Below are 24,898 nucleotides of genomic sequence, written 5' to 3' on the forward strand. Positions count from 1 at the left end.
GATGAAATTATACAGTGCCCTCAAACTTTATCCCTTATTATGTATGAAACATTCTATGCTTAAGTTGTTCGCATGCACACAAACTTAACCTCCCTAAAGTAATCACAGTTTTATATTTTAGGACTCTTTAGAGGTGCCTCATTCCCTGGAATGCAGCTTGAAAACTACAATTTTAGTTAAACTTACTCATTTTGAATTATATACTACCCTGTTTTATTCCTTGTTTTAACATAATATATACCTGCTTGGTAAATTTAGTGCTTATTTTCTGTAAGACACCTAAAAATAGCCTGTTATTTTTTAATAAGACAACTAAAAATAATCCATATTAATATTTAAATTGAGAATACTAGTTCCTGGACAGGAAGTCTTTTTGGTCCCAGGACTTTGAATCTTTTCAGCCATTAAAATCCATTTTGTACTATACCTAACCACAGATAAATGAACAGTGTAAATTCATAGGTATGACATAACTCTCTGAGTGAAAAAATATGGTAAGAAGTTTGAATAATAAAACTAGCATTTTATTTTAATTTAAATAAACACATTTCTTTTATATATTGTAAAAAATAGAAATAATTTCATTTCAGTTTAAAATAGCAATTTTATCTTGCTAAAATGTGATGATTGGACAAATCCCTTAACTTTTCAAAGAAAGGTTTCTTAGAGGTTAGCATGCTTTAGTTAAGTACATAATCCTTTAACTGAGGCCCATCTGGCATGTAGGAGAAAAAAAGGACACAAGGCTTAAACTAATAAAAGAAGGCTTTTGAGAGGCTCCTTGCTGCTGGCTCAGTCAGTAGAGCATGTAACTCTTGATCTTAGAGTTATGAGTTTGAGCCATAGAGATTACTTTAAAAAAAAATTAAAAAATTAAAAAAAGACCTCTTAAAAAAAAAGGAAAATGAGTTTATCATTTTATTTATCATATATTATTAGTTATTTTATCATATATTTATTTATCATATATTATTAGTTTATTTTAGTTTATCAAACATAAACTAAAATTGATTTAAAAATTTTTTCACCTAGTTTAAAGAAATTTTTTTCCTGTGAGAAAATTACCCAAAGAAAGTGAATAAATATTGAAATCCTATTTTTTAAAAAAAATCTGGTATATACTAACATTTTATAAGTTTTTTTTTTTTTTTTAAAAGAATGTTGCTCTATTTTGCAGAATACTGTGAATGATCTAACAGTTCATCGGGCAACTCCTGAAGATCTGGTAAGTTTAATATCAAAAGATATATTCAATGTTTCATTTGATATTTGGTTCCTGACCTTCAGAATAGAAACCAGGGGTGCTTCCTGGAAGTTGGTTAGTTATATTTAATCTTGCTTCTGTCTATATAAAATTGAAAAGCATATCACCTGGACTTCCTGATTTTACCTAGGAATGTCACTTAGCATATATTACAATTTTATTAGATGGACTTGGTTTATAGTTCAAATCTCTCTCTTCTAGTATTGCCCTGTATGTCTTTTGCTATCTATGTAAATCTCTAAACTTATTTATTGATATGTCCATCTGCAATCATACTTTAGTCTAATGTAACTAATTTATTCCTTGAATATGCTATGTGTATTTCCACATTGGGCCTCAATTCATGCAATTTTCTTTACTCAGAACAGTTTCTCTACCTTCTTGTCTACCTGTCCAAATCTTACTTTGCTTCCTTATCCTAGTTTAGTCTTACTTTTAAAAAGGTTTCTGCTATAGATTTTTTTAAAAAGCAGCTTTATTGAAATACAATTCACATACTATAAAATCCACCCTTTTAAGGTGTATGAGCCATTGGTCTTCAGTATATTCATAGGGTTATGTCACCATCATAGTTTTCTAATTTAAAACATTTTCATCACTCCCTGAAAGAAACTCTGTACACATTGACAATCACTCCTTAGGCCCTCATTCCTTCCAATGCCTGGCAACACCTAATCTGCTTTATATGCTATATGTGCCTGTTCTGGACATCTCACGTAAATGGGATACAGTGTGTGTCTTTTTGTGTCTAGCATAATGTCTTCAAGGCTCATCTGTGTTGTAGCATATGTCAATACTTCATCCCTATTTTTTTTTTTTTTTTTACTTTTTTTTACTTCATCCCTATTATTGCTAGTACTGTTACATTGATTGTAAGGATATACCATATTTTTTGTTTTTCCATTTGTCTTTTGCTGGACATTGGATTATTTTCACTTTTTGACTATCATGAATGAGGCTGCTATGAACATTCGTATACAAGTTTCGTGTGAACATAGGTTCTCAGTTCTCTTGTTGTGTACCTGGGAGTAGAATTGCTGGCTCATGTGGTATCTCTACCGTTATCTTTCTGAGGAGCTGCCAAACTGTTTTTCAAAGTGGCTGCACTATTTACATTCTTACCAGCAGGCATGAGGGTTCCAATTTTTCCATATCCCTTGCCACATGTTAGTACCATATTTTTTTGTTTTAGTTTTCCTAGTGAGTGTAAAGTGGAATCTCGTGTTTTTTATTTTCCCTAGTGACTAATGATGTTAAACATCCTTTTGTGTGCTTATTGGCCATTTGTATTATCTTGTTTGGAGAAATGTCTATTCAGATTTCTTAGCCAGGGGATCCCTGGGTGGCTCAGCGGTTTGGCGCCTGCCTTCGGCCCAGGGCGCAATCCTGGAGTCCCGGGATTGAGTCCCGTGTCAGGCTCCCGGCATGGAGCCTGCTTCTCCCTCTGGCTGTGTCTCTGCCTCTCTCTCTCATCGTGAATAAATGGAAAATTAAAAAAAAAAAAAGTTTCCTTAGCCAGATAAAAATTGATTACTTGTGTTTTTTTTATTTTATTTTATTTTATTTTATTTTATTTTATTTTATTTATTTTATTTTATTTATTTTTTAAAAGATTTTATTTATTTATGTGAGACACACACACACACACACACACACACACACACACAGAGAGAGGCAGAGACACAGGCAGAGAAGCAGGCTCCATGCAGGCAGCCCGATATGGGACTCGATCCTGGGTCTCCAGGATCAGGCCCAGGGCTGAAGGCAGCACTTAACCACTGAGCCACCTGGGCTGCCCTACTTGTGTTTTTATTGTAGAGTTATAAGAGTTCTTTGCATAATCTGGATCCAAGTTCCTTATCATATATATGATTTGTCAATATTTTCTCCTATTCTGTTGATTGTCTTTTCATTTTCTTGATGATATCTTTTGAAGCACAAAAATTTAAAAAAATTTTTTAAAAGATTTTATTTATTTATTCATAGAGAGGCAGAAACACAGGCAGAGGGAGAAGCAGACTCTCTGTGGGGAAGCCTGATGCAGGAGTTGATCCCAGGACCCCGGGATGATGACCTGAGCCAAAGGCAGATGCTCTACCACTGAGCCACCCATGTGCCCCCCAAATTTTTAATTTTGATAACTCCAGTCTATTCTTTTGTCAACTGTGTTTTTAGTATCATATCTAAGAGACCATTGTTTAACCCAAGGTTTACAAAGATTTACTATGTTTCTTCTAAGAGTTTCATAGTTTTAGCTCTTATGTTTAGGTCTTTGATCCATTTTGAATTAATTTTTGTGTATAGTATGAGATGGGGTCCAACTTCGTTCTTCTCTAAATGGATAACCATGTACCATTTGTTAAAAAGACTATGCTTTCTTCATTGAATTACCTTGATACCCTTGCTGAAAATCAATTGTCTGTGAACATAAAGGTTTAGTTTGGGCTCTCAGTTTTATACCACTGATCTACATGTCTATCCTTGTACGACACAACAATGTCTTGATTTTTATAGTTTTGTATTAAGTTTGAAGTTTTCTGAAGCTGCCCAACAATTAGTATCTCCTCTAAACTGTTGTCGTACTTGCTAGGTATATGAGGCATAGCGTATGTGCTGTCTAATGCATTTCATTTATCTTTATTTGTACATTTGGCCCTTGAACAATGTGGGGGTTAGGGGTGCCAACCTCCTGCATAGTCAGAAATCTGCATATAAGTTTTGACTTCCCCACAGCTTAACTACTAATAGCCTACCATTGACAGGAAGCCTTACCAATAACATAAGTAGTTGTGTGTTATATGTATTATATACTGCATTCTTACAATAAAGTAAGCTAGAGAAAAGAAAATGTTATTAAAATCGTAAGGAAGAAAAATACACTTATAGTACTATACTATAGTTACTGAAAAAAATGCATGTATAAGTGGATCTGTGCAGTTCAAATTTGTGTCAGCAAAGGGTCAACTGTATGTGCCCAATCTCCCTGGGCAGATTTTTAATGCTTTTGAGGGATAAGGGCTATCTATCTCTTGTATGTCTTTGTGGACCTAGGAATCTTAATCCTGGTAGATTTTGAGGTTAATAATGATGCCCTATTGATTTAAATTTTTTTTATTATGAGAAGTTTCAAATTTACATGGAAATGGGGGCAATAGTATAAAGATCTCCCATGTACTGTTCACCCAGATATAATAGTTAATAAATTTTGCCATAGTTGCTTCATTTTTCATAACTTTTCCTTCCTTCACTGTTGCATTTTAAAGCAAATCCCAGATAACATGGCATTTTGTGCCAACATATTCAGTTTGCGTTTTAAATAATACATTTTCTTATGTAACCACGATGCCATTATCATACCTAATAAAAGTAACAATAATTTTTTGATATTGCCTAATTCCCAGTCTATATTCATACTACCCCAGTTATCTCAAAAATATCATCTTCATTTGTTTTTTGTGTTCAGAATCCTTACACAGTATTTGGTTGTTGGTCTCTTAATGGACTGATTTCATATTTGCATGGTAAAAACGCAGCAGTATAGTTTATCAGATGCCATATAGGCTTTGTTCATGTTCATTGTTCTGAATACTAGCATGCTTGTAAAGCCAGTATCTGCTCCTATTCCTTAGCCACCTCAGTGAACTCCTCTCTCCTCTGCTCTTAAACTATGGCTCTTATTTCTCCTTCAGGAATTCCACTTTTCTGGAGTTACACATTTCCAGTGACCCACTTCCAAATGTAGCCATTGCAGGGCTATAAAAATATTGCATTGTTAGTTTTTGGTAGTGATGTGAGTACTATGAAATGGGTGTGTTTTTGCCACAGATGGGTTAGTGAGCTTTGTGCCTTTTTTACCTTGTATTCAGTATGTATGTGTTGGTGTATTTATATATGTGTGTGTGTGTGTGTGTGTATGTAATTGTACATGTACACACATGTGTAAATGAAAAGTTTAACAGAATAATTCTTAACTTCCTTATATATGATTTACTCTTAACATTTTCTATTCTATATTCTTTTTTATTTTAAAAATGTTCGTTTGACCCACTGATTGATTTTACTGTTCATTAAATGAATCCTGGTCTGTAGTTTGGAAAATAACATTTTATTGGATAGTCTTGTACAAAGGAAGTAGAAATTAATATTTTTTCATTTTGTCTTTTTGCTAGGTTTACTAGTTCTAGGATAATTCTTTTTTTTTTTTTACCACTTTGAAAATTTAGAAGATTGAAAATTTTGGTCATGAATATGTATGAATATACACATTTGGACCAGAAAGAAATTTTTAAAAGATGAACTAAATTAGGTGGTCCCACCATCTGAATAGGCAACTTCTTTGTTCCTGAAACATTCTTTTATATTTTTTCTTTTGTACAGATACGTCGTCATGAAATACACAAATCAAAGAACAGAGCATTAGTACACTGGGAACTCCAAGAAAAAGCTTTGAGGAGAAAATGGAAGAAGCAGAAACCAGAAGTTTCTAATCTTGAGAGAAGGAGATTGTCAATCATGAAGGAGGTATGCTAAACTGCATTTTCTTTAGAGTTAGAGAAGAAAATAGTTTTCTCTCTTTTCCCCCAAGTTTGATTCACATTGGAGAGACTCTAGTATTATGACTGCGTCCTTATATGATGGATCTACACATGGACTCTGAAAAAAGGAGCAGAGTGATGATTAAAGTCTAGTTTGGAGGTTTGAATTCCTGCTCTGCAAGTTACTGTTTTATGAAACTTGCCTGATTGTATTGTTATGAGATTTCAGTGATACATACTAACTGACGAATATAGTCCTTGGCACATAATTAGTGTCTTATATACATATATAAACTGCTGTAATTATTTTTCTCAGTTCACACACACAGTGCTATTAGATTGATTACTCTGCAAAAAAAAAAAAATGTACTTGTCCAACAAATTAGTTAGTAAGCCCCTTGTCTTTACCTTAACCTTTTGCCAGATGTAGGGTATTTGGTTAAGTTATCAGATATATAGAAATAAATACTATGGCAAATAAGAGGAAACTACAGCAAAAACCTTTTATGGATGAAATCATTGTGAAGGAAATATACTTTGTAGTGTTGCTTCTTGTTCATTATTGCAGCTTATGGCACCTGTCTGGGTGATCTTTAACTGCAGCTGTAGATTACTCTGTCTTTGAGGAATTCATTAGTCTTGTTAGTGAGATGTAAAAGTCCTAATCTTATATATCATCAGGAAGAATTCTATCTCCCGAATAAATGTTTACATGAACTTGTAAAAAGACCGGGGGGTTGAAAGACTATGGTTCTTTACAGATAAGTATCTTTTGGTAATCTTGGACAAGGTATGCGTATTTGAATATTAGGTAATAATTCTCAGTGACTAGGAAAAAAGGCAGCCCCTTTGAGGTGGCTCTAGGCTTTTGTTTCCCTTCTCTAGTGGCTCCTGCTCATGTCCTGAATTGCTTATATGAGAATGGATGCGGTAGAATTAGGGATTGAAGGAGGGTGGTGAGAGAGGATGAATGAAGTCTCTCTGCCTTCCCACCAGTGCCATTCCTCAAGCTCTGGAGTCGGCACATTAGCTCAGTCAGTGTTGAGATTGTCCATTTAAAAAAAATCACCATATCTGGACTCAAAAATACCTATACTCAGATATTCTGATTTATTCTGTGATGTGGCCCCACTTAGGTACTTTTCAGACAGTTTTTATGTACTTTTAATTCATTGCCTGGGTTGAGACCCTCTGCTGTTAGTAAGAGCAAGTATTTCCATTAACAATATATTTTGGAGGTTATCCCATGTCAGTATTTAGAAATCTACCTTTTCTTTTTAATGGCCAGGTAATATACAGATGTACCACAATTTATTTTTCCAGCGCTTTATTTGTACCAATTTAGGAAGTGTATTGGAGTATAGTTTAGGCCTCAGGAAAAAAAGAAGACCCCAAGATATAGTGGTTTAAACAAAATAGGAATCTATTTCTCTCTATGAAACCGTTCAGTGGTAAATGGTGGTTGGTACAGTCTCTGGGGTCTTTTATTCCAGTGCTTCTATCTCTGAGTAGAGAATGGCTATTCCAGCTTCCTACGGCTGTATTCCAGCCAGCATGAACAGGGAAAGAGAAAACATGCTACTCTTTTTACATATCACCCAGAAATTCTGGCTTATATCCCCACTGTCCAGAAATTCATCACATGACCGTTCTTCCTAGAATGATGGTTAGGAAATCTAGCTAGGAACTTGGCTCTTACTTGGGAATTCTTCTGTTAAAAGGAAAATGAAAAGAAAGGAGATTGGTAGCAGATCTGTCACCCACAGATTGTTACTGGCCTTGTCACCGTAAATAATACAACGAATATCCTTGTATATGTTTTTAAGTACATGTAAAACTATATTTGTAGGATAAATTCTTAAAAGTGGAACTGCTGTGTCAAAGATATGTGCATCTATTATTTCAGTGTTACTAAATCTGTAATGTCTCTATTAAGGGATATGATGGGATTGAATGAAGAAGCCTCCTTGGGCATATTCACTTAGGTGGTATTATTATTACCAGTCCATCCCCAAGAGCTGGACTCCTAGGCGAACAAAGTTAAGAGAAAAGCTCTTTGGCTGGCATAATCATTTGCTGTGTGATGTGTTTGTGTCATGGGAATCAGGCAAATGAGGGTCCAAATTCAATCAGAGAGAGGGAAAATTTGGTTAAGATTTTATAAATTCTGAAAGTATAATAACTTCCCAAGTTTCTCTGTAATTTCCTATTTCTATCTGGTTTTTATTACCAGAGAATAAAAGTGCTAGGATAAAAAGTTTTTCATAATGTTTTTGAAGAGACTTTGGCCGATCCTTTGCAAATTCAAGATGTGTACCAGTATTCATAAGTTTGACTTTGCACTCCATGAACCCATCCGGAGAAATAATGTATACAGGTGGGCTTGCAGAGATTGGTTTACCTATCAAGAGGGTGAGGTTTATCAGAGAGGAGTGATAAATAAATCTAGAGAGTGCAAAAGAAAGCCAATACACTGATCTGTGGTCTCTCAACCCATTTGCCTTAAGAGGGCTGGGCAGAGACTGGCAAAGTGCAACAGGGCAGTGGATTTCCTGGAGACCTCATTGTAATTGATATTAGGTCTTGATATAATAAAATTACTCCTCTGCAGTCTGCTTCTGTCAGTTTTATCTCTTTATTTTGATGGAAGGTCAGTGATTTTTTTTTTTAATAGTAAACTCAAAACTGCTATTAGGAAATACCCTGTGTGTAATTTTTCTAGTTTAAATGATAGATTATAATGTTCCATTTACTCTTACTCTCTTGCATAAACTTTAATTGCATGTACTTGGAAGATCGCTAACCAGGGATAGAAATTTGGTTCGTGGGATACTATAATTTAAGTTGTAACAACATTTTAAATATCCCTAGAATGGTTTTCATTGTGTCCACATCCTTATAACACCTCTTTGAGGTTGGGGAAGGTGTGGTATCCTCATTTACATATTAGAAACCTAAATTAAGATGGTTGGATTTTGCTTAGTATCCCTTGACTGGGCCTAGGATTCCAGTCTTCTGGCTCCGAATGTGCTCTTTGCCTTATATCATTCCAAAGCTTACTCTTTGTGGAAGGAACACATTCAAGACTTGATTCTCACCAACTAAGCCAGCCAACCTGATTGGCCACAGCAGAAGAAAGGGAAGAAGTCAGAATGTGACTCTTGTTATTTTTCTCAGTGTCCTGAAATAATAACTGAGGTCATATTATATACTTGTTTCCATGGGCTAGAGATTCTGGTAAGAGCATTTGTTGCCAGATGCTTTATTGTTTTGAATCCATGTTGGAAACTGGGCAGTTTCCAATTTTGTAAACTTCTTTCAATTTAAGAATGCCATCTGGTGGTGGTGGCTAGAGTTGACTTGCCTGCGTCTCCTTGCTTGTAATTATGAATGTTGAATTCTAAGTTGAAAAGTGCTTACTCAGAGGCACTACTGTAATGGTATTTTTTGAGTTCTCACTCCTCCCTCTAGGATAAAAATCCAACTTGTTTGTAAACAGACAAGCATCACATTTGTTTGAGGCCCCAAAACTCCTCTTACTTCATATTCTCTTAAGTTGTTGATCATGATCCATTAGTGGATTATGAAATCACTTTTTTTTGTGTGTGTGTGAAATCACTTTTAAAGGTTGAAACACCTCTGAGTTTATGGCTTGGAGATTTATATCTTTAATCAGTGTTTTTCAAACTGGATCACAACTCTTTAGTGGCTTGTGAAATTGAGTTAGTGTGTTGTAGCCATTATTTTAAAAAATAGAATAGGAACTAAAAGAAAATATCAGAGTGGCTCTCAAAAAGTTAGGTTAAGTAAGCTCTTATTTTGTTATACATTTACATTTACATTTGCGTATGCTGGGTCACAGTTTAATAATAGATTTCATACTTGGATTGTAGGGAAGCGTATGAAATCTACTAATTATTGTAATAGCCCCATCTACTGGTACTTAAGGATATTGCCACTGAAGGATTTTAGGAAGATAGTGGCCTATCGTTATTTTTATTCTGTGTGCCTATGTATGGACTTCTACTTTGTGATTTCAGAGTATATATGGATTTTTTCATGAATAATAATATTTATTATTAACACATGTCCAGATTCTTTCTGATCAATACCAGATGCAGGATGTTTTGGAAAAATCTGATCATTTGATTGCTGAAGCAAAAGATCTGTTTGTTGATTTTCCCCGTAGGCGCACAGGTACAGTATTTAAATCAAACAAAAACTTCTTTTTCTTATTAACCATAGCCCACAACTGGCTATTTGCAAGAAATTTAAATCTTTTTTTCGGGCATCACATTTCTTACGGCGTGAGTAATCTAGAGTGGATAGCATACAGGTGTTGTTAGGTACAGATTCATTATGATTTCTTTGCTTTTCACCAAGAATATTAACTATTGCAAATTACTAAGCTAAGCAAAGATGAATTGTTATTACTTACTAGTATATCTTGTGGTGCAATGTGTAAGATTTTGTCATTTAAAATATGACTTAATTTCCAGTTTATTAATATTACCATATAAAGTATCTGTATTTATATATAACTTGAGTGAAGCTTAATTTGAAGGCCAAAGCTACTTCAATCTCTCTCTTTCACAGAGACTTTGCCTCTTGTCAAGTACATAGAATTATTCTTTTTAATGTGTATATAATCCATTGTTTACTTTAATCCCTGAAAACAGATCATTAGTTTTTAGTTAAGGTTTGAATTCTGGCTTAACCATTTGTTAGTGTGATTCTGGCCCATTTGCTTCAAGTCTCTGAGTTTCAGTTTGCTGATCTATGAAATAATAATAGCAAAACCTCATCAGATTTTCTGAGGGTAAAATGACTTAATATATGTAAGAGCATTTAGAACAGTGCCTGGAATACAGTAAGCATTATGTAGGTGTGACCTGCTATTATTATTTTTCATGTGATAATACAAACCTATGGCAGTGTGTAGTGCCTGTGAGGTCAATTTAAATGAAGTAAAATCATCATGATTTCTTTTCCTTCTGCAGGGTTTCCAAATGTAACTATTGCTCCTGATTCCTCTCAGGGTCCCATTGTGGTAAATCAAGACCCTGTCACACAGGCCATTCTTAGTGAATCTGTCATGGAGCCTCAGGTAATAGGCTGTCCTCATAGCCATCATGCTTATGGTGAAATTAAGTTGATGTAGGTATTGTGGTAAACATTTCAAAACTTTAAATATCACCAAATACCAATTATGGTTGCTAGAACTATTCTTAAGCATATTGCACTTTTGGGGAGTAATGTTTGTATCAAACAAGACAGTACTGGACAGTAATAGCTACCATTTACTGAGTACTTATTTACAAGGTGGGTACTATCATTACCTCCATTTAACAGATAAAAAACTGAGGTTCAGAAAAATTAAGTGCCTTGTCCAAGATCACATAGCTAGTTAGCATCAGAGATGGTATTCAAATCTAGGCTCCATCTGCCATAATGGAAACAGTCTTTTCACTTCTACTTTATTTTTTTATTTTTTATTTTTTATTTTTCACTTCTACTTTAAAGTCAGGTGGTTATGTGTTTATATTCTGTTAGTACTAGCTTTGGATTTTGAGTTGATTTCTTAAGGTATCTGAATTGGCAAAGAGTTTTTTTTTGTTGTTAAATGGGAATAGAATATACTTACTATAGTTGTTATGAGGATCAGCGGAGGTAAATAATGTAAGGCGCTTAGTATAATTCCAAATACTAGTTCTTCATTAAATGTTAGTCCCTTCTAATAGTGTGTTTACAAAGTATCTCCCCAGGAAACTTGGAATTTATTGACCAGTTACATGGGAAAATTATATTATAGTAGTAAAATGTTAATTAGCTATATCCTAACCTAATTAAACTCTTAATCAAAATGTTTAGAATTTTGAGATGGGAAACATTTTTTAAAAGCTCAGAAAGACTTTAATATTAAGAACTCAATACCTATTTAATGCAATTTCCTAAATTATTTATATGTCTTAAGAAAAAAAGAATCATCAATGAGAAGGATGTTCCTGGGGAATTACAAGGTCCAGAATCATTAAAAAAAAAATGTTAAGTATACTGTTTTCTGCTTACAAAGGCAGTTAAATAGAATGTTACATGTTTTCAATAGCCAAAAGCCATTAGCCATCTCTCTAGCCAAAAGCCATTTTGTTTGGCACTTATTAAAAATGTTAGTTTTCAGATAATCATGGTTTCTGTTATGGGGATGGGGAAATGCGAAGAGCTGGAGTTAGAGAGATGGGGGTAGCTAGATAATAAAGGGCTAAGGAACCAGAAAGTGAGAAGAGAACCACCAGAAGATTTTAGGAAGAGTCATGATGAAATCAACTGTAGAGTGGAAAATGGGTTTGAGAGCGATAAGACGGGTGAATGATAGGAGAAGCTTGGAAACATGACCAGTTTTGGACATGTGAGTTTATATGTATAGGATGACTACTAGGAATATCTTTTAGGCATTTGGATATAATTGTCTAGGACTCCTGAGAGATCTGGGTGAAGATAGAAATTTGGGAATTCACAGCATTTGACTTGTAATAGCAGCTTTGGAACTAGATACAATCATTCAGAAAGGGAGTCAGATGAGAGGAGAAAAGGTCCAAAGGGAGGACCTTGAGTCCCATCAGATATTAAGAAAGGGTAGAGGGCAGCCCCAGGGGCCCAGTGGTTTTACGCCGCCTTTAGCCCAGGGTGTGATCCTGGGGACCCAGGATCAAGTCCCACGTCAGGATCCCTGCGTGGAGCTTGCTTCTCCCTCTGCCTGTGTCTCTGCCTCTCTCTCTCTCTCTGTGTGTGTGTCTCATGAATAAATAAAATATTTTTTTTTTGAAAAAAAAAGAGTAGAAAGAAAAGAACAAATAAAGGAGATTGGAAAAGAAGCGTCAGAAGGATAGAAGAAAAACCAGGGAAATATGGTAACTTGGCAGTTAAAAGGAAGAATGTATCAAGAAGATCTTGAAGAAAAGAAAGGAGTGGTCATTAATGTCCAATGAATCAGAGATAAAGGAAGGCAGAGACTGAAAAATACCTGTTTGATTTAAGAAAAATCAAAAAAGAATGTTGACCTTGTAGACAGCACTTTGAGTGGAATGGTAGGGCAGAGGCAAAGTTGGAGGACATAGGTAGTAAATGAGAAGTGGGGAATGACTCTTTCAAGTAGTATGGTGATGAAAGAGAGGATAAGATGAGAGATTGGTTCACATTTAAATGTGGATGAGTCAAAGCCAGTACAGAGAGGTTGAAGATGCAGGAGAGAGAAGGGGCCCTTGCTAGAGTAGAAGGAGGTAAAAGGGTTTAGGTCCTAGAGCACCTGTGCGGATGTTAGCCTTAGGAGGGACCTTCCTGTTATAATGACAAAAAGAAACAAAGGATGAATGTACATATAACCAACATGTGTTTTTATTTTTATTGTTATGTTGAGATAGGCTCTTAATGAAGTAGATGATGATGAAGGAGGAACTGTTAATAGCCAGTCAGAAGAAAGTGAGAATGAAGCAGATAACTCTCTAAACTCTCAGTCAAATATGAATGTAGACAGGTATGTATGTATGTCATAAATATCCAAAGTGCTTCCCTTTTTTCCAAGGCCATTTCTTTTGCTTCCCAGCTTTATTGAGACATAATCGACATACAATATTGTGTAAGTTTAAGGTGTACAATGTGTTGATTTGATACACTTATATGATTACCATCATGGCATTAGCTAATACCTCCATCACATCACCTAATTACCATTTCTTTTTTTGCGGTGATAACATTTATGATCTACTCACTTAGGTTTCAAGTATATAATAAAATGTTATTAGCTGTAATCACCATGCTGTATATGAAGTACAGCATGAAGTTATTCACCTTATACCTGGAGGTTTGTACCCTTGTGCTTATACTATTTCCCCATTTCCCCACCCTACAGACCCTAGTAACCACCACTCTATTCTCTGTTTCTACAAGTTTAGCTTTTATAGATTCCATACTTAAGTGATGTCATACAGTATTGTTTTTCTCTGACTTATTTTACTTAGCATAATGCCATCAAGGTGCATCTATGTTGTCACAAATGACAAGATTTCCTTCTTTCTCATGGCCAAATAACATTCTATTATGTATGTATTTATACACACACACTATATCTTTATCCATTTATCTTTTGACAGATACTTAGGTTATTCCCATATGTTGGTTATTGTGAATAATCTTGCAATGAACATGGGAGTGCAAGTATCTCTTTGAGGTCCTATTTTCATTTCCTTTGGTTATATACCCAGAAGTGAAGTTGTTGGGTCATATGATAGTTATATTAATTTTTTGAGGAATCTCCATGCTGTTTTCCGTAGTGGCTATACCAATTTACGTTGCCACCAACAATTGTGCAAGGGTTCCCTTTTCTCCACATTCTCACCAACACATTCCCACTTTTTTGATGACCGCCATTCTATGAGGTGATATCTCATTATGGCTTTGATTTGTATTTCCCTGATGATTAGTGATTTTTTTTAAAGATTTTATTATTATTTATTTGAGATAGAGAGACAGACAATGGGAAGGGGGAGGGGCAGAGGGAGAGGGAGAAGCAGACTCCCTGCTGAGGAGGGAGCCTGATGCAGAGCTCTATCTCAGGACCCTGGGATCATGACCTGCTGAGCCACCCAAGTTCCCTTGATTAGTGATATTAAGTGACTTTTCATGTACCCTTTGGCTACTTGTATGTCTTCTTTGGAAAAATGTCTCTTCACTTCCTCTGCCCACCTCTCCCCAATCCCCCCACTTTTTTTTATCAGATTATTTTTTTTATCTTGCCATTGAGTTATATGAGTTGTTTATATATTTTGGTTATTAACCTTATCAGATATATGATTTGCAAATATTTTCTCCCATTTCTGTAGGTTGCCTTTTCATTTTTGTTGACCATTTCTTTTGCTGTGCAAAGCTTTTAGTTTGAGTAGTTCTACTTATTTATTTTTGCTTTTATTGTTTGTGCTTTTGGTGTCAGATCTAAAATGTGTTGTGAACCAATGTGAAGAAGCTTTTCCCCTGTTTTTTTTTTCTAGGAGTTTTGACCATGTCAAGTCTTATGGTTAAGTCTTTAACACATTTCCAGTCAATTTTTTTGAATGGTATAAGATAGGGGTCCAGTTTCATTCTTCTCTGCCTATGCTTTTCCAATTCCCATAAAGGTTCTTGAGCCTTTATGTGGTTTATAATATTTTTCAATTATAAAGATGCTTCAGTGGATAGCCTGTACATATGTATTTTTATATTATTAGATATTTACATTAAGAGTAAATTGCCGGAAGTGGGATTTCGGGGTTAAAATGTACATATGTGTGTGTATATATGTGTATGTGTGTGTGTGTATCTGAATTTATTGTTCATCTTTTTGCATGTGGATCTTGAATCATATTCTGAAATTCTTTCCTAAAACTGGTTTTAGAGGAATTCACTCTTGTTTTCTTTGATATGTGTTGTAGTTTATTTTTTACATATAGTTCTCTGATCCATGTAGAGTTTATTTTGATATTTGGTAAAGCTTATTATTTGGTATGAGATAGGAATCCAGTTTTTATATTCTTCTAAATGGCTATCCAATTGCCCAACGCTATTTATTAAAAAGATTGTCCTTGCCCCGCTGATTTGAGATTCTGCTTGTGTGTTCATAAGTTACCATGTATACTTGGATCTATTTCTGTATTTGCTATTCTAGTCCACTGACCTTGTCTGTTGAGTTATGCTCCAGTACCACAGTTTCACTTAGAGAGTTTGTGGTGTTTGAATAGACTTGCCTCATAGCTGTTTTTTAATTTCAGTTTTCGTAATGATTTTTACGTGTTTATTTTCCACCTGAACTTTAATGTCAACATATCTAGCTTCATAAAAAAGGCTTATTGGTATTTTTGTTTTATTAATAAATTAAACTAGACAGAACTGACATCTTATTATATTGGGTTTTATTATCCAGAATAATGTTTTTCTGTTTGTTGGAGTCTACATTTTTGTTTTTGCAGAGTGTTTTAATGTTTTTCTTATATGGCTTTTGCTCATTTCTTGTTAGGTTTATTCCTAAGTATTTAATGTGGGTTTTTTGGGGGGTTATTCTTTTAAATGAGATCTTCTCTTCCATTACACCTAACTAGTTGTGTTTATGAAGTCAATTGATTTCATTGTGTTATCTGAATATTCTGCTACCTTACTGAATCTTGGTTGATTTGGTGTTAGCATATTGGTTTTCTAGAGTTTTCCAGGTATTCCATCATGTTTTCTGCTAATAGATATAGTTCTATGTATTTTCTAAATTTTATATCTCTAGTTGGTTTCTTTTGTATAATGTAGTAGCTATAGGATGGTATTAAATGAAAATGGAAATAATGAAGAAAAAAAAGTAGTGGAAATAGTGGGCATCTTTGTGTTCCTGATCTGTGAAAATGAGCAATGTTTCCTCTTAAGTAAAGTGCTGGCTTCAGAACTGGGGGTTTTTCTTTTTGGTTTTTGTTTTTTTAATCGAGTGCTAAGGAAATATCTGTCAATTCCAATTTTGAGTTTCTTTAAAATCAGGAAGGAGTGTTGACCTTTTCAGCATCTGTGGAGATAATCACATGAGTTTCCTGCTTAGATCATTAATATGGTGCATTGGATTATGGATTTCCTAATATTGAACTATTCTCGCATTCCTGAGATAAATTTCACTTGGCCATTGTGTGTTGTTTTCATTATTGTGGTGTTGGATGTTGTTTGTTAATATTTTATTTAATATGTTTTCAATAATATTCATAAATGATATTATCTATAGTTCTTTTAATATACAATATCAGGTTGAGGTAACAATATTATACTTGATTTCATGAGAAACATCTGGAAGATTTTCTAATTGTTTAAGTTCTAAGACAATTTCTAGTATTGGGACCATCTGTTTCTCAAAACGTTTGTAGAATTCCCCTGGGAAACTATTTGAACATGGTGCTTTTTTGTGGAGAAGTGTCATAATAACTTTATTTCTTCTATGGAGAGTGGATTATTTAAGCTTTCTGTTTCTATTCAGGTCAATTTTGGTAAATTATATTTTCTTAGGAAAATTTAGGCTTTTCTTAGGAAAATTTAGGTGTGTTTCCATAGAGTGTGCAAATAATCTCTATACTTCTAAAAAATGTCTTGCTTTAGTGTTTATCTCCCCCTCTTCATTTCTTTTTGTCCCCCCCCTTTTTTTTAAAGATTTTGTTTATTTATTCATGAGAGACAGAGAGAGAGAGAGAGAGAGAGAGGCAGAGACACAGGCAGAGGGATAAGTGGGCTCCATGCAGGGAGCCTGACGTGGGACTCGATCCTGGGTCTGCAGGATCAGGCCCTGTGCTGAAGGCAGCGCTAAACAACTGCCCTGTCCTCCTTTTAAAAATTAGGTTAGTTAGTGGTTTTTCTATATTATTAAATTTTCAAAGAACCAGACGTTTGATTTACTAGTTAGAGCTACTGTTTTCTGATTTCTTCTTAACAATTTTCACTTTTATCTTTATGTGCTTCTTTGTACTTGCTTTTTGTTTACTTTGCTTTTTATACTATGTTTCCTTTTTCATTTGGAAATTTAATATATTTATTTTTGTACTTTATTTATTTATTTATCTATTTATTTATTTATTTATTTATTTATTTATTTATTTATTTATGATAGTCACAGAGAGAGAGAGAGAGAGAGAGAGAGGCAGAGACACAGGCAGAGGGAGAAGCAGGGTCCATGCACCGGGAGCCTGACGTGGGACTCGATCCCGGGTCTCCAGGATCGCGCCCTGGGCCAAAGGCAGGCGCCAAACCGCTGCGCCACCCAGGGATCCCCCTGTACTTTATTTTTAATTGGTAAACAAGTTTAAGGTTCTGATTTTATGCTCATTACTGCATTAAATGTGTAACATATGTTCTAATATGTAGTGTTTTGTTATTTTAGAAATTAGGTAATTTCATTTTATATCTTTTCTTTTACCTAAGAGGTGTTTAATAGAAGGTTTTTAAAAAAAGGTTTCCGGATAGAAGAGCCCCATTTTTTTTTTATTTCTAGTTTTATTACATTCAGAGTGTGGTTTATAATATTTCCACTTGTGGGACTTAATCATGTTTTCTTTGTGACCTAATATATGATTAAATTTTTGTGAATGTTCCTTTGTGTGCTTGAGAAGATTATTCTCTATTAATAAGGTATAAAGTTCTATATGCACAGCCATAGTATCTATCTATATAGTATCTACTGCATTGATGATGTTTACTTCTGTGTCTTTACTTATTTTTGTCACAATCTTATGTTGAGAGGAGTGTATTAAAGTCTCTGTTAGTGTGTTTCTATTTTTCTTTGCATTTGATGTTTAAGTATATTTGATTCTGTTTGGAGTTAAATACCTCCATCCTTATACAGGTGATTGGTGTGCTTTTTGGTACATGGATATCCATAAGTATTGTTTCTTCATTATGAATTATGGCTTTAGCATTATAAAGTATCCTTTGTCACATTTTAATGCCTTTTAGCTTCAGTTCTACTTTTTTGATATCAGGAATGAAACCTCTGCCTTCTTGTTTCTAAGTGCCTGGTTCATCTTTGTTCATTCTTTTATTTTAGCTTTTCTGAATTACTGTGTACTGAGTCTATCTTTTGTATTCAACATGCCAAAAAGGCATCTTGCCTTTTTAGCCAGTTTGAAAATCTTTTTTTTTTTTAATTGGTGAAGTAAGCTTGTAATATTCTTGATATGTTTGATGACAGCTTTGTCATATTATTTTATTGTACTATGTGAATTATACTATAATTACAGTTTTCCTTCTCCATGTGATGCCTTCTCTGTTCTCTTAAAAATTTCTTTTGGTATTAGGAAGTTTGTAATTTTGTTGTGTTTGGTTGCCTTCGTATCTACCTTTTATAGAGCCTTTTAGTACCCTGTTTTCTTTAACCTTTTATTTTCAAGTGTATTGGCTTTAAATAGTGTGTTTTGACTTCCACCTATTGTCTATGCAATAAATAATTTATTCTATATTCTCATTCTTTCCTTTTTCTCTCTGACCTTCTCTTTTAGCTTCATTTTTTTTTTTTTTTGCTTTTACAGGACACAAAACATTTACATGTTACTCTTCCCTGTGTATTGCCATTTTTGTTTTAGTCTCAGAGCTACAGTTAAATATATTAAATGCTCATCATCAGTTCTCTTATGATGTTTCCCTAGTTAACAACTCTTGTTTGGATCTCTTAGACAAAGCTCATGCTGTAGGGTTTGTGAGTTCTATTATTTGAGTTCTTAAATGCTTCAAAGTTTTTCTATAGCATTGATATATGAAGGACAGCTTGGCTGGATATAAAATCTTTGATTGATACTTAGTTTCCTTTTCTTGACAATATTCCTCCACTCTTGGCTTACTTTGAATGTTGCTTTGAGGGGTGCCTAGGTGGCTCAGTGAGTTAAATGTCTGCCTTTGGTTCAGGTCATGATCCCAGGGCCCTAGGATTGAGCCCCACTTTGGGCTCTCTGCTCACCAAGGAACATGTTTCTCCCTCTCCCTCTGCCTGCCTCTCCCCCCTGTTTGTGCTTGGTTGCTGTCTCTCTCTCTGTTAAATAAATAAATGAATAGAATCTTTAAAAAAAAATGAATGTTACTTTGACAAGTCTGATGCTAGAATAATTTTCTTGCCCTTATAAGTAATTTGGCATTTTTATGTATTGATTTCCTTTATATTTAAAATTTATTTTTTTATCTTTAAAATTTAAATATTGCTAAACTGTGTCTTTGAGTTTACCTTTCCAGCTTAGTTTTTCTAACATAGTTCGCTTTTTTTGTGTATAGATACAGTTCTTTTCTTTCTTTCCTTTTTTTTTTCTGAAAGTGTCCGTGGAGTCTAGTTTCAGTATTAGGTTGATATCATTTTTTTTTCTTTTTCAGAGACTCTTTTTATATACATAAAAGTGATGTTTCTTGTTTTCTATTTCAGTACTTTCTCTCTAACCTATTTTATTCCTTTTTTGTATTTTTTTTTGTAATTCTTCAATCTTCCTTATTAATTGTTTATTTAACAATTACCCATTGGACATATTGTAATTTAATCTTTATTTCTGAGTTTTCCTTTTTCTTTGTATTCTTTCCTGAAATCAATCAATTCTTATTTTGTGTCTTCCTGGGTTTTGTCCATATCAGGTCTTAGTGTTGGAACTTCTGATTCAAGATATGTATCTCCAAATGCTTATTTAAGTATATTTAATTCCATTTAAAGTTTTATTATGATTTTCTTCTGCTTTTTCTTGGGAGGGGAGGAATTTTTTTTTTTTTTTTTTTTAAGAGAGAGACTGAGAAAGAGAGTAAGCAGGGGAAGGGGCAGAGGGAGGTGGATAAGCAGACTCCATCCTGAGCTTGGAGCCCATCATGGGGCTCAATTCCAGGACCCTGAGATGATCACCTGACCCAAAGTCAGACACTTAATCAACTGAGCCACCCCGGCATCCTGGGAGGGAAGAAATTTTTTTAGATGGAATATTTCAATTAAATTTTTATTTTGTTATATTATCTTTGTGTGGATGTAGACTATTTTAGTTTGTATATTTTGTGGAGAGGTTTGGGAGTTTGAAGTAGATCTCTCAATTGTAGTGAAGCACAGTTATTTTAATGGATGCTTTTTTTTTTTAAGTATCAGCAAGTGAAAGTTGGTTTGTCCTCCAATAAAGTTCTTTTTTGTCTTTTTTGTCACCCTAGTTAAGCATATTAAGATAATACACTTTTTTTTTTCTTTTTGCCTTCAGCACTCAGCCTCCTAAGAACTCTTCTTTCTTTCCATTCACATCAAGAAGTGATGCCTTTCCAAGACCTACTACCTTGGGTTCTACACATTTCTTGGTAGTATTGTGGCTGCTCAGGGTTGAGGTTTTTTGGTTCTTGTTTTGTTTTGTTTTTTCCTTCCTTTTTAAGTATTTGCATACGTAGAGTGGACTTTTTTTTTTTCTGGAGGTGATTTTGTCACCATTAGGCTCTCTGCTTTCTCCTTTGTGTAGTCATTTTCAATTGCCTTTACTCCCTGCTAGGGCTTCTGACAGGAGCTCAAGAAGTATCTTTGCTGGAATTTAGTGTGTATTTTTCTACTTGTAGGTAATTTGAAGTTAGTAGTAGTCTCTGTCTGCCACTAATGTAGAAGGTGTGTGGGGGGGTATGTGTTATGTGTTATTCATGCTCTTCTTGTTACTCTGTCTAGTGGGTTTTGGAGGATGTATAGAATGATTCAAATTTAGCTGGTCACTATTTCCTTTTTTTTTTTTTAAGATTTTATGTATTTATTCATGAGAGATAGAGAGAGAGAGAGAGAGAGAGAGAGAGAGAGAGGCAGAGACATAGGCAGAGAGAGAAGCAGACTCCATGCAGGGAGCCTGATATGGGACTTGATCGCAGGACTTCAGGATCACACCCTGAGCTGAAGGCAGACGCTCAATTGCTGAGCCACCCAGGTGTCCCTGGTCACTATTTCCTTAAGGACACTTGGAAACATGTATCATCTTTTAAGCATCTTTTCTTTCAGAACTGGAATATAACTAATCTTGTGCAAAATTGTTTTTATTCTTTACATTTGAATCAAAATTTTTTTAAAAATTTGGTCAGGCAAGGTTAGTTTTCTCTCATTAGTTGTGTGAATAGGTGGTTTCTAGTTTTTGAATTCCTCAAGTCTCAAAATGTTACTTGTTAACTATTAAACATGATGTATCAGAAGATGCATTAGATTTGGGATCTGGAGGCTAAGCCTTTGATTATTTAATACTTAGATATATCTGAAATAGGTCTTTATTTCCTTACTTATAAAATATGAGGGGTAGAACATATGATCTCTAAGGTGCCTTCTAGTTTCAAAATTTCTATGACTATATGTTCCCATGTGACCTAAAACCACAAATTTATTCTCTCACAGTTCTGGAGGCAGGAAATCTGAAATCGGTTTCACTGGACCAAAATCAAGTTTTTGGCAAGGCTGCGCTTCCTCCAGAGGCTCTAGAGAATCTGCTCTTTGCCTCTTGGAGGTTTTGATGGCTGCTGGTCTTCCTTGGCTTGTGACAGCTGCATCATTACAATATCTACCTCTATCTTCACATCACCTTCCCCCCTCTGTATGTTAAAGTCTTTCTTTGCCTCTCTTTTTATAAAAATATGTATGATCACATTTAGGGCCCTCCCAGGATAACTCCAGATCCCAATATCCTTAACTTAATCATACCTGCAAAGACCCCTTTTGGACATTTACTGGGTCCAGGGCTTAGAACATGGACGTATCTTCAGGTCCTACCACAGTCCACCCAGTGGCCCACATGCAAAATTTATATTCATCCCCTTTCCAGTATTCCCCAGTTTCTCAGCAGGAACTCAAGTTCAAAAATCTCATCTAAATGTCATCAGCCGGGATCCCTGGGTGGCGCAGCGGTTTGGCGCCTGCCTTTGGCCCAGGGCGCGATTCTGGAGACCCGGGATCGAATCCCACGTCGGGCTCCCGATGCATGGAGCCTGCTTCTCCCTCTGCCTGTGTCTCTGCCTCTCTCTCTCTCTCTCTGTGTGACTATCATAAATTAAAAAAAAATTAAAAAAAAAGAATAAATAAATAAATATTTAAAAAAAAAAAATAAATGTCATCAGCCCAAACCAAATCTTATCATCTCAAGCAGGTATGGGTAAGCTCTGAATAAGATCTATCCTGGGCCATATTCCTCTACATATGATCCTTTAGAATTAGAAAACGAATTACCTGCTTTGAAAATGCAATGATGGAACAACCATAGTGTAATAATTATAGATATTCCCATTTGAAAATACAAGGAAGAAAGGGGTCACCAGTCCTAAGTACTTTTGAAACCTTAGCAGGGTTGGGATGCCTGGGTGGCTCAGCGGTTGAGCATCTGCCTTTAGCTCAAGGTGTGATCCCAGAGTTCCGGGAAGGAGTCCCACGATGGAGTCCCACATCAGGCTCCTCATGGAGAGCCTGCATCTCCCTCTGCCTATGTCTCTGCCTCTCTCTCTGTGTCTCTCATGAATAAATAAAATCTTAAAAAAAAAAAAAAAGAAAAAAGAAGAAATCCAGCAGGGCAAATTCTATTAGGTTTCAAAGCCTGGTAATCATCTTCTCTGGCTTAAGGCTTCACCCTTCGGGCCCATGGCTCCATCCTTTGTGCCTGTGGCTCTGGCCTTAGCCTCTGTACCTGTGGATTTGGCCTGTGTATCTTTAGCTCTGGCTTGAAGTCATTCTTCCTTTTCTTTGAAGTCCATCTTTACAGCTGAGTGATTTGATCAACCTGTGGCTGACTGTAGAATTTTGGGAATCTGACTTGTCCTTCATTTTATCCTATTTCTGTCTCTTTCAGTCCAAGCTGGCATTATTTCTGCTGGTATAACATTCTCAAAAGATCTTATGGGGGGCAGCCCGGGTGGCTTAGCGTTTTAGCACCACCTTCAGTCCAGGGCCTGATCCTGGAGCCCCGGAATCCAGTCCCATGTCGGGCTCCCTGCATGGAGCCTGCTTCTCCCTCTGCCTGTGTCTCTGCCTCTCTCTCTTTGTATGTCTCTCATGAATAAATGAATAAAATCTTAAAAAAAAAAAGACAGAAAAAATAAAAGACCTTATGTGTATCCTTTGTAGTATGCCATTAGATAAGAGGCCCTCCGGAGATCTTCCTTGGAGAATCCCATCTATGTTGCTGGTTTGTGCTGAGATCATTGAGGGGATCCGTGAATCAGTGCCTAATCTCTTCAGACTAGCAAAACACTGTCTAGCCATACACTTGTTCTTCTCTCCAGAGCATGCTTTCCTAACAGTGTCTCCTAATTTGATCATCTTTTGCATTCTGAGCAGGCTGAAAATTTCCCAAATCATCAAGTTCTGGGTCCTTTGGCTTAGTAGTTCTTCCCACAATGTAGCTCTTTCCTCCTGCATTTCACTCTAAGCAGCAGTAAGAAAGTGCACTTCACCTTCAACACTGGGTTTGGAAAAATCTCCACAGCTAAACATTCCAAGTTCATTGCTTACAAGTTTTTCCAACACAACTCAGCTAAGTTTTCTGCCAGTTTGTAAGAAGGGTTGCCTTTCTTTCAATTTCCAATAACATATTTCTCATTTTCTCCTGAGCTCTCATCAGAAGCTCTTTAGTAGTCATATTTCTACCAGTGTTCCATTTATGTTGATAGAGGCTTTCTCTACCATGCTCCTCACTTCCTCCTGAGTTCTCAGTGGAAGGGTCTGTGACATCCATATTTCTACCAATAGCCTATTTAAATATTTTTTTAATATTCACCTACATTTTTTCTAATAACAACCAAAAAATTCTTCCATCCTCACCCATTATCAAATTTCAGAACTTCTTTCACATTTTTAGATAGTTTGTTACTCTAGCCCCTCATATCTAGGTACCAGAGTGTATATATTAGTTTTCTGTGGCTACTATAACAAATTACCACAAACCTAATGACTTAAAACAGAAATTTATTCTCTCACAGTTCTGGAGGCCAGAAATCTGAAATCAGTTTTACTAGACAGAAATGAAGGTACTGATAGGGCCTCATTCCATCTGGGTATTCTAGGGGAAAATCCATTTCTTGCCTCTTCCAGCTTTTGGTGGCTGCTGGCCTTTATTGGCTTGAGTTCACATAACTCCCGTCTCTGCCTCTATCATCACAGCACCTTCTCCCTCTGGTGTGTGTGTCAGAATCTCTTTGTGTCTCCCCCTTAGAAGGATGCACTTAATTGCATTTAGGGCCCACTCAGATAATCTAAGGTTAGATAATCTCTTTATCTCAACATTCTTCCTAACGTAATCACATCTACAAAGTCCCTTTTTAGTCAGATTCGGTAACATTCATAGGTTCCAGGGATTTGGTTGTATCTTTTGGGAGGCTGTTCTTAAACCTATCTTACGTAGCACTGTATTATTTTTCTTGTTGTCGCATAACTTGACTCTTAAAAGTATAAACGTTAGAGACAGTAATGTAAATTCAGACTGGTTTGGATTTTCGTAACTTGTACGGAAATCTCATTACAATACTCTTCTTAGGATTTATCCTGAAGGTTGGATTTTGAACTAACTGTTTTAGAGAGGAGTCTTTCTGATGCATTGGATGATGCATCTGATGAATG

At 35.4% G+C, this 24,898-nt stretch overlaps 1 protein-coding gene across 5 annotated transcripts in view; it reads left to right on the plus strand.

Moving 5' to 3' along the window:
- The window catches only part of SPICE1 (spindle and centriole associated protein 1), a 57,152-nt gene that overhangs the window by 7,899 nt on the left and 24,355 nt on the right, over positions 1–24,898 (plus strand). For all 5 annotated transcript variants that reach the window (XM_055316074.1, XM_055316073.1, XM_055316076.1 and 2 more), the window contains 5 exons: positions 1,178–1,225; positions 5,642–5,785; positions 9,894–9,996; positions 10,800–10,906; positions 13,218–13,330. In XM_055316074.1, coding sequence (XP_055172049.1) covers positions 1,178–1,225; positions 5,642–5,785; positions 9,894–9,996; positions 10,800–10,906; positions 13,218–13,330 — 515 coding nt within the window. The remainder of the gene's footprint in view (positions 1–1,177; positions 1,226–5,641; positions 5,786–9,893; positions 9,997–10,799; positions 10,907–13,217; positions 13,331–24,898) is intronic.

This window comes from Nyctereutes procyonoides, unplaced genomic scaffold (assembly GCF_905146905.1).
Source record: "Nyctereutes procyonoides isolate TBG_1078 unplaced genomic scaffold, NYPRO_anot_genome, whole genome shotgun sequence".
NCBI classification, from domain to species: Eukaryota; Metazoa; Chordata; class Mammalia; order Carnivora; family Canidae; genus Nyctereutes; species Nyctereutes procyonoides.